The 13,731-nt window shown below is 25.5% G+C and overlaps 1 protein-coding gene across 1 annotated transcript; it reads left to right on the top strand.

The window, feature by feature from the left end:
• Positions 1-8,268: 8,268 nt before the first annotated feature.
• P175DRAFT_0521426 (uncharacterized protein) lies at positions 8,269-9,843 on the top strand. The gene is made up of 2 exons (XM_040899201.1): positions 8,269-8,494; positions 8,545-9,843. Exons 1-2 carry the CDS (start codon positions 8,327-8,329, stop codon positions 9,364-9,366), a joined length of 990 nt encoding a protein of 329 aa, XP_040753628.1. The 5' UTR covers positions 8,269-8,326; the 3' UTR covers positions 9,367-9,843.
• Positions 9,844-13,731: the final 3,888 nt, after the last annotated feature.

Genomic DNA, 13,731 nt, shown 5'->3' with positions numbered 1-13,731 from the left:
AGTTTTTCCAAGATATCTAGCATGTCATAGTATAGCCATGTACCTATCTGGTTAGATTTTACCTTAATTATCTACCTCTACTCCTATATTTAAGCTATATTACCCCTAATCCTGTTATAGCTCTTCAAGCTATGTCCTTGTCCTAACCTAACCTCTACATATTGTACCTATATGCAGATAGCCTGAATATACACCCTGCTATTAGCTACACCTACTGCCCGCCTGCTCCCCGTGACACTTTATAGGTATTTTTATTCTAATAGTATAGGTTTATTATATTAATTATTTATAGGCTCTTATACTAAACCCTCCTATACTTATATTAACTATAATATCTATAATTCCTATTACTACTAGTATATCTTTTATAGTCCCTATTATTATTATTTTATTATTTAATAAGACTATATCCCTTATATCTTCTATAATTATAGCCACTCCTAATATTATAGTAATTCCTATTATCTTTCCCTCTGCCTCTTCTACTATAGTAACTCTAGCTATTTCCCCCTCTACCTCTTTAGCTACTATAACTCTAGCTATTCCAGCCACTATTATTACGCCGGCTTCTATTATTATGCTAGCTCTTATTATTCCTGCTACTATTATAGCCCTAGCTACTTTAACTATTCTAATTACCTCTACTAGTTTAGTTACTATTATATAAATACTATATTACCTATATTATATTAAGTCTTAGTAGTATAAAGATAATAATTCTATAAAAGCCTATTCTTATATATACTTAAATCTAGAATAATAGTATATTTAATATACTTACTTATATAAAAAGTACTTCCTTATTATTCTATCTATATATATTAGTCTTAGGAAGATTTAAGTAATATCTAGTAAAATAGTAGATATAATAGCCTATACCTAATAAATTTATACTACTAAGATTTTTATTTATTATCTTAAGATTAAGAACTAGATAAAAAGATTATTATAATTTATTAATTATAATCTATTTTATCTCCTTAATATATAGTATATTAAGGGCAATATAGTAGAATTAAAGAATAGTAATAAAGAGATTTAAAATAATTATAATAATTAAGAAATTTATTAATATTATAGTACTAGTACTTATTATTTTTATTCTTATATAATAAAATTAAGTTATTTTTTTAAAATTTTTTAATACCTATAATATGCCCCTATTAAATCTTAAAATCTAGTAAGAAAAAAAAATAATATTATTAATATATTTTTATAATCTTTTTAGTTTCTTAATTCTATTAATTTATTATTTCTATATTTTACTTATTTATAATATTTTATTAATACTTTATTTATATCTTATTTATATAGTAGAACTTATTTAGAATATTTTATATATTTTCTAAATCTTCTACTAATTATTAAGTATTCTTATATATTAACTATTCTTTTTATTTAATTAAATATTAGTCTTTACTATATAGCTTTTATTATATAATAATCTATTTTATCTTCTATTTTTTCTTATTATTAATAATAACTAGCTAGAATAATACTAGTAAGTTACTATCTCTTATATTTTATTCTTTAAGAAATAATATATAGAAGACTAGATAGATTTTCTTATATAATTTAGATAATTATAGATAGTATATTTATTAGTCTATTACTTAAATTATTTTAAATAGTTCTTTATATTTAATATCTAGCTTCTTACTAGATCTCTATATATAGATATTCTTTATAAATAGTAGTACTTATTAATTTATATAGTAATTAATTAAATAATATCTTTTATTATAATTGCTTACTTACTATTTAATAATATAATATAAGCTTTTTTCTAGTTACTAGTATTTTACTTATAATTAATTAAGCTATTTTTTTATTACTATAATTATACTAGAGTTTCTAATATTAGTAAGCTTAAATAGTACTAGTTAATAATTATACTATATCTTATAAGGGGATATTCCTAATAATATATTTTTTATATTATTATATATAAATTCTACTATACTTAACTAGTCTATCTAGTTAATTTATTAATAATTAATATAGATCTTTAAATAGGTCTCTAATATCTAGTTCTAATATTTTATTTAATTATCTATCTATAAGTAGAATATAATATTTAGTTATCTTTTAATTTAAAGCTCTTAATATAGCTAGATCTAATATTTATTAGTAAAGAATAAACTATAGTTACTTATTAAATTCTTTAATATTTTTATTTTAAGTATAATCTTTTTTATAAATATATTAGCTAGCTTCTTAATATTAATATTTATTATTATTAAAAGGTATTTAACTCCCTTAATATATTAATCTATAATTATTAAAATAGTATTATATATATACCCCTTTTATATTAATAGTAGTAAGCCTATAATAAAATCTAGAATTAGATTTTATTAAGGGTATTTTAATATTAGAAGCTTTATAAGCTAGTTTTATAGAAGTTATCTAGATATTTTTATTTTCTAATAAATTAAATAATTCTTTATATATTTCTTAATATTATATTATAAAATATTTTAGTAAAATTTTTATTTAATAAAATTTAATATCTTCTTTTAATTAAAATAACTTATATATAGGTTATTATAATATATTTTTAATAATTTTTAGTATATTACTTAATTAAAAAAAATATAAATAATCTTATTATATTATACTAATTTATTATTATTAATATATTATTTATTTTTATAAATTTATTTTTATTTAATATTATTTTTAAGCTACTTTATTATTTTTTATTTAAGTAATTTCTTTATTATTTAAGTATATTTCTAGCATGCTAGGTATTTCTTACTAATATTACTTTAAATTTAATTTATATAAGTATTTCTATATTATATCTCCTAAAATAAGTCTTATAAAGTAATTAATAATATCTTATAAGCTTACTTATTATTAACTACTCTTTATACTAGTATTTTTTAAGTTAAAAGTTCTAAACTTTTTAACTATATAATTAAAGTCTCTTAGAAAGTTATTATTCTATTTTTATTTTAATTATTTTATAAATCTCCTAGCTTTACCTAAAGTATAAGTAAGAGTCCCTTAATTATATTTTATTAAAAAAATTTATAATTCTTTTATCTTAAAGATATATTAGCTAGATTAAGGTTATTAAACTAATATTTAATCTAGAAATTATATATTATTAGAAATTTAATCTATCTAATCTAGTATTAATTTAAAGTCTTAATAATATAAAAATATTTTAGATTTATATAATTTATTTATATATATATTATATATAGATTATCTTTAAAATAATAATATTATATTTTAAAATATTTTATTATAACTAGTAATTTTTAATTATAAATTTTATATTTTTTTTTTATCTTAATTAATTTTCTTAAGTAAAAGACTATAAATTACTAAGTAATATACTATATTTTTATAAATTAAGTATTATTATATTATATTAAAATTCCTATAATTATAAATCCTAATATATTAGTTACTAGAAATATCTTTTATTTTAGATTAAAATACTATAGTACTAGAAGTCTAGAGAATATTTATTTTAATACCTTAAAAATACTTTAATTATTCTTTATTATTTTAAAGGGGCTATTTTTTTTCCCCTTTACTATTTTCTTTAATATATTATTTAGTAAGGTAGTAATCTTAAAGTACTAGTAAATAAATTTTTAAAAATATCCTATAAATCTTAGGAATACTTAAATATTATAGAATAAATATAGTTCTAGCTAGTTACTTATAATATATACTTACTTAAAATTTATTTAGATTCTTTTAATTTCTATAATAAAGTTAAGAAAATATACTTCCTTTTAGTAAAAGCTATATTTTAAAAATTTTATATAAAAATTGTCATGGCATAGCTGTATACCTATCTAGTTAGATTCTGCCCTAATTATCTACCTTTATTTCTATATTTAAGCCATATTATTCCTAATTCTATTATAGCTCTTCAAGCTATGTCCTTATCTTAATCTAACCCCTACCTATTATACCTATATATAGATGGCCTGAATATATACTCTACTATTAGTTATACTTATTATCTACCTGCTCTTTATAATATTATATAGCTCCTACTCTAGGTATAGTTACTACTAATATATTAAAATAACCTAAACCACCCCTAATTACAGACTCAGTCAAGAAATTTATAAGCTATATTATTAATAACCTTATTATCTAGATTATTTACCTTAGGTTACTACTATCTTTACTATACTTACTCCGACTACTATCCCTGCCCCTACTAAACATGCCCCCCTTACTAAAGCTATAGCAGCTAATATAATAGGAGTACCTATACCTATTTTTACTAGTCCTTTTTTTAATACCTATCTTAGTAAGAAACTCTCTAACCTATAAGAATTTAATAATACTTATTCTAATCTTTACTACTTTATATAATAGATTTATAATAAAATAGATACTAACCTAGACTATTTTCTAGCTACTAAGGCCTGACTAACCTATATAGTAGGATATCTAACTAGAAAGGCTTATAAATTAATCCTACCTAAAATAAGATTTAGTATCCCCTAGTTCCTAGACTATTCTAACTTACTTAACTATCTAGAAATAGTATTTAAAGATCCTAACTAAGTTTAAAATATTTAGAACTACCTCTATAGTTAGAAATAGAAGAACTTAGACTTTAGTACTTACTTTATAGAGTTTTATTATCTTATTCTAGAAAAGAAAATACTTAATAACTCCTTAATATTCCTCCTAACCTAAAATATCTTAAAGAATTATTAAAAGTATACTATAATAATTTATATATAAATTACTTTAATTAAAAGAAAATATTAAATTTAATTAAATAAAAATTTTACTAGAATATTTTATAATATAATATTAAAAAATATATAAAAAATTATTTAATTTATTAAAAAATAAAGATATCTAGATAACTTTTATAGGGCTAGTTTATAAAGCTTCTAGTACTAGAATATCTTTAGTAGGATCTAATTCTAGACTTTATTATAGGCTTATTACTATTAATATAAAAAGAATATATATATAATACTATCTTAATAATTATAGATTAATATATTAAGAAAGTTAAATATTTCTTAATAATAAAGAATATTAATATTAAGGAGCTAGCTAATATATTTATAGAAGAGATTATATTTAAAATAGGAGTATTAAAGAGTTTAATAAGTAATTATAACTTATTTTTTACTAGTAAATATTAGATCTAGCTATACTAGAAACTTTAAGTTAAAGAATAACTAAGTATTATATTTTATCTATAAATAAATAACTAAATAGAATATTAAAATTAAATATTAAAAATTTATTTAAAGATCTATATTAGTTATTAATAAATTAATTAATTAGATTAGCTAGATATAATAGAATTTATATATAATAATATAAAAAATATATTATTAGAAATATTCTTATATAAGATATAGTATAGCTACTAGCTAGTATTACTTAAGCTTATTAATATTAAGAACTCTAATATAATTATAATAGTAAGAGAATAGCTTAACTATTTATAAGTAAAATACTAGTAACTAGAAGAGAGCTTATACTATACTACTAAATAATAAGTAAGAAACTATAATAAAAAGTATTATTTAATTAACTACTATATAAATTAATAAATATTACTATTTATAAAGAATATCTATATATAAAGATCTAGTAAGAAACTAGATATAAAATATAAAGGACTATTTAAAATAATTAAAATAATAAATTAATAAATATACTATTTATAATTACTTAAATAATATAAGAAAATTTACCTAATTTTTTATATATTATTTTTTAAAAAATAAAATATAAAAGATAATAATTTACTAGTATTACTTTAGTTAGTTATTATTAATAATAAGAAAGAATAAAAGATAAAATAGATTATTATATAATAAAAGTTATATAATAAAGATTAATATCTAGTTAAATAAAAAGAATAGCTAATATATAAAAATATATAATAATTAGTAAAAGATTTAGAAAATATATAAGATATTTTAAATAAATTTTATTATATAAATAAGATATAAATAAAATACTAGTAAAATATTATAAATAAGTAAAATATAAAAATAATAGATTAATAAAATTAAGAAATTAAAAAAATTATAAAAATATATTAATAATATTATTTTTTTTCTTTTTTTTATTAAATTTTAAGATTTAATAAGAATATATTATAGATATTAAAGAATTTTTAAAAAATAATTTAATTTTATTATATAAAAATAAAAATAATAAATATTAATATTATAATATTAATAAATCTCTTATTTATTATAATTATTTTAAGCTTTTTTATTATTATTCTCTAATTTTACTATACTACTCCTAATATATTATATATTAAATAACTAAAATAAATTATAGTTAATAAACTATAGTAACCTTTCTATCTAGTTCTTAATTTTAAGATAATAAATAAAAATCTTAATAATATAAATCTATTAAATATAGGCTATTATATTTACTATCTTACTAGATATTATCTAAATCTCCTTAAAACTAATATATATAAATAAGATAATAAGAAAATACTTTTTATATAAGTAAGTATATTAAATATATTATTATTTTAAATTTAAATATATATAAAAATAAATTTTTATAAGATTATTATTTTTATATTATTAAAACTTAATATAATATAAGTAATATAATATTTATATAATAATAGATAAACTAGTAAAGGTAATTAGAATAGTTAGAGTAGCTAGAACTATAATAGTAGTAGGAATAATAAGAGCTAGTGTAATAATAGTAGCTAGAGTAGCTAGAGTTATAGTAGTTAAAGAGGCAGAAGGGAAGATAGCTAGAGTTACTATAGTTAAAGAGGTAGAGAGGGAGATAGCAGGAGTTACTATAATACTAGGAGTAGCTATAATAGTAGAGGATATAGAAAATATAGTCTTACTAAATAATAAAATAGTAATAACAGGAACTATAAAAAATATATTGATAATAATAAAGATTATAAATATTATAATTAATATAAATATAAAAAGATTTAATATAAAAATTTATAAATAATTAATATAATAAATTTATATTATTAAAATAAAAGTATTTATAGAAAAGAAAGTAATAATAATAAGATAATTTTTTTTATAGGAATATAACTAATATAATATCTAATAAAAAATATTTAAAAAAAACTATAAAATTTATAATATAATTAATTATTATTATAATATTTAAATAATAATAATTTATCTAGAATAATATATTAATTTATTAAAAGAAATTTTTTAAAATATAAATTAAATTAAAAAATATATATATAAAGAAATATTTCTCTATAATATTTATATTATAATAATATCTTTATTTATTATTAATATATCTAGTAAATTACTTACTTTTATTTATTATTTTATTTAAAATAAAATATAATATTATTTATATTTTATTTAATAAAATATAATTAATAGAAATAATATTATATATATTATTATTATTTCTAGTATTAAATAAAAAAGTAGATTATATTATACTAACTAGAACTAGCTCTCCCTAAGTAGGGTACTAAGCTAGATTAAGTATAATATATATAGCACGCGGATATGCTACTAAGAAAAGAAAAAATAATTATTATAATAATTATATAATATATAATTATATATTAAATTATATATTAAACTATATATTAAGTAATTAAAAATAATTAAGAGAATAGTAATATTTAAATTATCTATACTATATTAGTAACTTAACTAAGTAATATAAATAATAATATAATCACCCCCTAAAGTATTAAGAGGCAAGTACTTTATTTTATTACTTTTAATATCTTCCTACTACCCTTATACTCTATATAGCTTTGCTCCCTTTACCAACACTACCCATACCCAAGCGCCTCGCCAGCGAGACGCTTACAGGCTAATTCTAGCTAAAAAAGGAAAAATAAATAATACTAGTATTAAAATTACTACTTCTACTAAGTATATGCTTATTACTAGTATATTAAAAGTAATAAATATTTTATTTATATTAAATTTATACCCTAATAATAAGAGATAAGTTTATTATAGGTAGATAATTAATTTTCTATTTATAGTAAGGTTAGACTATACTAGCTCTACCTATACTGAGGTCCAGAGTTCATCATGGGTAGAACTAGTGCCACGCTAGTTCTACCCATGCGGAGTTTTTTTCTACCCACGCCGAGCTGTATCCCCCCATTTAGCTACCCCTAGGATCATTATATATCCGACAGGGGCCGTGCATCAGGTGATCACTGACTGTAATCAGCTGCCCAATTCAGATGTCTGATGGTGGATTAACATGCTCCCGTTGGGTTTGCATGGTTTGTATCACCAACCCTTTATTGCCCCTAGATGGCCGGCCATCTCTCTGAAAATATGTCTAAGCCTTTCGCTTTAGCACAATGTTCTCATTACTTCGAATCCTTTTTTTCACAGTATCCTCCTCTTTTCGAGCACTATGGTATCCTTTCAAGGTTATATTTGGTTCGATATCCAAGGCCTTGCATGGCCGGACATGCCGGAGTGATACTGAAGCGCTGGACATATCTTCACCACCCACTTCAAAAATTGTCAGTTTGCAATATACCTTGTCGATTTCAATGATTGCTCATGGATATAGGATGGCACGACTGTAAATGCAGGTGATTCAAATTCTATGTCCCACGTTGAGATTATCGAAGTGCGTCGATATTATCCTCCAGGGGTTTCAGAGATCATCGGTCGTGGTGGCGAGTGCTTCATTGGTGCCATCAACGATTCTACCGTTCTGAAATACCCATGCATCCCTGGCAACCATGAAAGCATTCATATAGAAGCCCAGATTCTTGATGTCCTCGGAAGTCACCCCCGAATCATCGCTTCAAAAGGCCTGACGGAATATGGCCTTATTCTACAGCGTGCCTCAAACGGTTCGTTGAGCGACTACATCACATCAGGATCCTTTATACCTTCTCACCGGAGATTACTTTGGTGCAAACAAGCTGCTGAAGCAGTGAGTTACATACATAGCAAACATGTCATTCACTGTGACATAAACCTTCGGAACTTTCTGCTTGACAAGGATTTTGATCTACTGCTTGCAGACTTCCAGGGGATGCTGAAGTCGGTTAATGGCAAAACACTACTGGACGGGCTCTCTCGGGAGTGTTCAAAGTCATACATGCCTCGTTGTCACGGGGACTATGCATGTGTGAAGACTGATCTCTTTGCGCTTGGTTCTGCTATCTATTTCATCATGACCGGACATGAAGTTTTTCCAGAGCTTGATAGCTTGGATGATGATGAAGAGATATTATCTCGCTTCCAAAATGGACTGTTTCCGATTGACAAGCATGCTTGTTACGACATTACGGATAAATGTTGGAGGCAGCAGTACCAGTCGGCTGATGATGTTGCTTCTGATCTATCTCTAATTCAAGCATCCAAGAGGGTTGCTGAATAGTTGAAAACAGCGAGAGACAATATATTTCAAAATACGCAGGATTGCTTCACAGCTGTACCCTTAATTTCCATTCATTCTCCCTTCACCTCATAAAACGCGAGCCGGATTTCATGTAAGACATGTTATACCGCCATGTTCGAACCTCAGCACTTAGGGCATATTCCTCCTTTTTTGGTTGATTGACCCATATGCTTATCCTTGTATCCACCACAGTGCGACTTGCCACAGGGCGGCTGAGGATCGTAGGTTATAATGATGTGTTTTGGTTGTGCAGTGCAGTTCACAAATTTGGTGGTATAGATGAATCGAATACACATCTTGATCTTCGAGAGGGTATTTCACGAATGCTTGTCTAAAAGTAGTTAGACTAGGGCGAAAGATTTGATGCAATGGTAAAGAAATTCTTAGCTTACTTGATGTACGTATGTCGTACTATTTATTTATCGGTGAGACTGTTGTGGGAATACAAAGAATTAGGGGAAGATAATTTATAATCCAAAGTTACCCACGGGTTAGCTGATGCTTGCATAAGTCGTTGAATTGGTTTGGCTTGAAATGAGAAAAGTCATATCTTGTTGAGTGTCTGTGTGATCATGACATCCCCTCTGCGGGCCATGCTGGGATATTGTGAGCGATCACGACGCATCATGTGTATTAGTTGGATCAAACCTGCCATCTCTAGGCCCGGGCATGAAGATGAGGGGTAAGCATGCTGGCACAGGTGATTGGCTGCTAATCTATATGCAAATAAACTGGGAGTGTTATTATTAGCGGGGGACGGCTCCTGTACTAGCATCCATCGAATGCATTCAAATTGTGAGGGCTCGAGCGAAAAGCCTTGTCTACCGCATGGATTGGGCGGGGAACCCTGTCTAGAATATGTGACTCCCTTCGCCCGTGACCATATATAAAATCCACTAGGTTAGAGCGATTACCTGCTATTTCCGTCCTCATCCTAACCTGTTGAACTGATAAATTGGTGGTAAATACCACAATGCTATCTCCAACCAGGGCACAGCATTATGACTACTGGGGTGGGAGAAATAACAGAAATCTCAATAATAAGGGCTTACAGCTCGGCGTGGGTAGAAAAAAACTCGGCGTGGGTAGAACCCTGGAATGGATTAACTCTTGGCGTGGGTAGAGATTCTACCCATGATGAGGTTGGCCCATGCTAGCTCTACCCATGATGAGCTATTTATCTAACCATAATAGGGTCTTGTTTAAGATTACCTACTATCCATGCCTTTCTGCCCACCTAAACTACTACCTACTTTAGGTGCACCACATATTCTTTATAATCATATATTTTTCATAATTTTTTTAATATTTAAAGCTATATAATAATAATAATATTAGTAATTAAAATAAAAAAACTCTCTAGCTTCTTTAATATATTTTATATTATTAATTCCTTTTTAAATTAACTCTTATAAGTATAGAGGGGGTAAAAAACTATATACTTTCTTTTTTTACTTTACTAACTTCTTTTATTTATATTTAGTATTCTTTACCTTCCTATCTTTAATTAATTAAATAATATTATAAACTCTTAGAACTCTATTACTAGATAGATCTTTAATCTAGTATTTAGTATAAACCTAGTATTAAAACTCTTATATAGCCCTAATTCTTTAAATTACTTTCTAGATTATTTTTAGCTTCTTAAGCTTCTCTACCTAATATTAAAAGAATTTTAATATATTCTACCTTATTTAATTAAATACTTTATCAAGTTTCTTTATAATCTTTACCTAATTCTTTAGAAGAGCCTCTATTATTACTAGAGAACTATTTTTAATGCTAGAGAATAATAATAGTAGTAGAGATAAGGTTTAATAAAGATTAATTAATATATCTAGTATATCTATCTAATTTACTAGTTTTTTAATAATTTTAATATTATTAACTAGCCAGATACTATATTCTTTAAAGGTATCTTAAATAATTTACTATAGAAAGGTCTAGTTATAGATTAGCTAGATAATCTTCAAGAACTCTGCCTTCCTATATGGCTTACTGTCACGGCGTGCACTAGGTGCACTGGTGCCAAGGCAATGATTACTAGGGTATATAAGGTGGGATTCGGGCAGATCAGACTATTAGGTCTAATCATAGTAACCTTTTGGTCCAATAGTATAGTATATTGCCCGAATCACATGCTCTTACAAGTATGATCAGACCTGATAGGTAGATGGCTGTGGTTCGAATCTGGCTAGTATTATTGTGCGACAATGATAATTAAGTCCTAGGGTTGGGTAGTCCTGCTAGACCTAAAATAGGTGCTAGGGCTGGGTTGAGTCCCACTAGGCTGAATAGGTGCTAGGGCTGGGTTGAGTCCCGCTAGACCTGAGGTGCTAGGGCTGGGTTGAGTCCCGCTAGACCTGGTTGTGCTACCAGATTTTGAGCCATGCCTACCTGCTCACAGCCCTTAGCTTAGCCTAGCTAGCCTAGGGCTAGGGGTCCCTACTGAATATATGCTAGTCGGCTTGCGGTCAAGCCTTATCTCAAGGAAGGAGATAGTTGTCACGGCGTGCACTAGGTGCACTGGTGCCAAGGCAATGATTACTAGGGTATATAAGGTGGGATTCGGGCAGATCAGACCATCAGGTCTGATCATAGTGACCTTTTGGTCCAATGGTATAGTATGTTGCCCGAATCACATGCTCTTACACTTACCCCCCTATTAAGATAGCTTATTATTCTGAGTTGGTGGGATATTCTATTTCTGTATTTATATAATCTAGTTGATTAAGGCCTTCTCCTGATATAGTTATAGAAGGTTCTTATTTATTATTATTAGTATTACTAGTATCTTTAGTTTTTTAAAGTATGTTTAGAGTATAAAGTCAGGCATATTAAATTCTCATGCAATCTTTATAATATTTAGTTTTTTTTACTTTTTAACTATGGCAATAGCTTCAAGCAAGTAAGATTTATTAAAATCTAGAGATTTAGGCATATTGTATTGTAATAATAATAAAAATAAGTTAAAATATTAAAAATCGCGAAGAATGTGTGGCGCACCTAAAGCGGGTAGCGGTTTAGGTGGGCAGAAAGGCATGGATACAGCTTCACGCCATGATAATAATTACCTAATTAATAACTTACTTTAACACACATCTGTTGAATTGAAGGCGTATCTCGTGATGTACTTAGTAAGCAAAGGGGGGGTTATTACCCTATATTAAGGCCTTAGGCAAGCACACAACCCCCTAACAGACACACACATCAATATATCCAATCACCTGCTTCCATTAAGCTACCCCTAGGATCATTATATATCTAATAATTAAGAGTCTTATATTTGCTTAAAGCACGTGAATCTATACCAACAACCCCTACCAAAACCTACTAATCATTAAAATACCAACAACCCCTATCAAACCTACTAATTAGTAAAATACTAAGCGCAATACCTCTAACTACTAATAATAAAGACAATGCAGTAAGGCTCACCAAGTAGGAAGACTAGCTAATATAGCAATCCTTATTTAAAGCACAGGCAAGAGATAATAATCTATAAGAAATAATAGAAGGTAGCAAGAGTTATCTATAATAACCTACTAGATTAATCAGGGATAGTAGAGAAACTTTACTAGTAAATAGTACTAGGAGTTCTATAGTATTATTATAAGACTTTAACTCTGAAGTAGTACTCTATAAAATAGAAATAGATAAGTATAACTATTAGGTTACAGAACTCAGGAAATTAAAAGATTAGATCTAATATATTATTTCCCTAAAAATCTATTACTTTTACTATGAGCTAATAGAAACCCTAGAGGAGTAGTACCTCAAACTAAAAGAGTACATGGTAGTTAACTAGAGATAAATTTAAAATATAGCTTATAATATCTATATAAAGGTAATCTGACCCCCAAAAGGCAACCTAGTTAATTAGTTGAATAACTAGGAATTTGCTATTTAACAGGCAATTAAAGTAAACCTTGGAGTTATAATATTACTACTAGACTGGGTAGAAGACTTCCTAAATATAATATATTACCTAACTCTATCCTGGACTGCATCTTATTAGTTAGACTATAAGAAGGAGATACTAGCAGGAATATTATTATTCTATATTATAGTAAATAACTTCTATGACACTATTAATATATTCCCGCAGTAGTATAATAAGACTGGTAGAGGGGCTTTTAGACCAACATTTGCTACTAAAGATATAATAGATATAACTAGTAATAAAGAAATATCCCTGCTACAGGATAAGAGAATAAAATATAAGTATAAATATAATAGTATAGGAAGAATAGACTCTAAAAGGAGTACTTCTAAGAACTTATATTAGTTATATAATATATATTCTTAAAGGCATGAATAGACATAATACTTTTATCTATTCCT

This window comes from Aspergillus ochraceoroseus, assembly GCF_002846915.1.
Source record: "Aspergillus ochraceoroseus IBT 24754 chromosome Unknown P175scaffold_2, whole genome shotgun sequence".
In the NCBI taxonomy this organism is placed as follows: domain Eukaryota; kingdom Fungi; phylum Ascomycota; class Eurotiomycetes; order Eurotiales; family Aspergillaceae; genus Aspergillus; species Aspergillus ochraceoroseus.
This window is presented reverse-complemented; position numbering and strand designations above follow the sequence as displayed.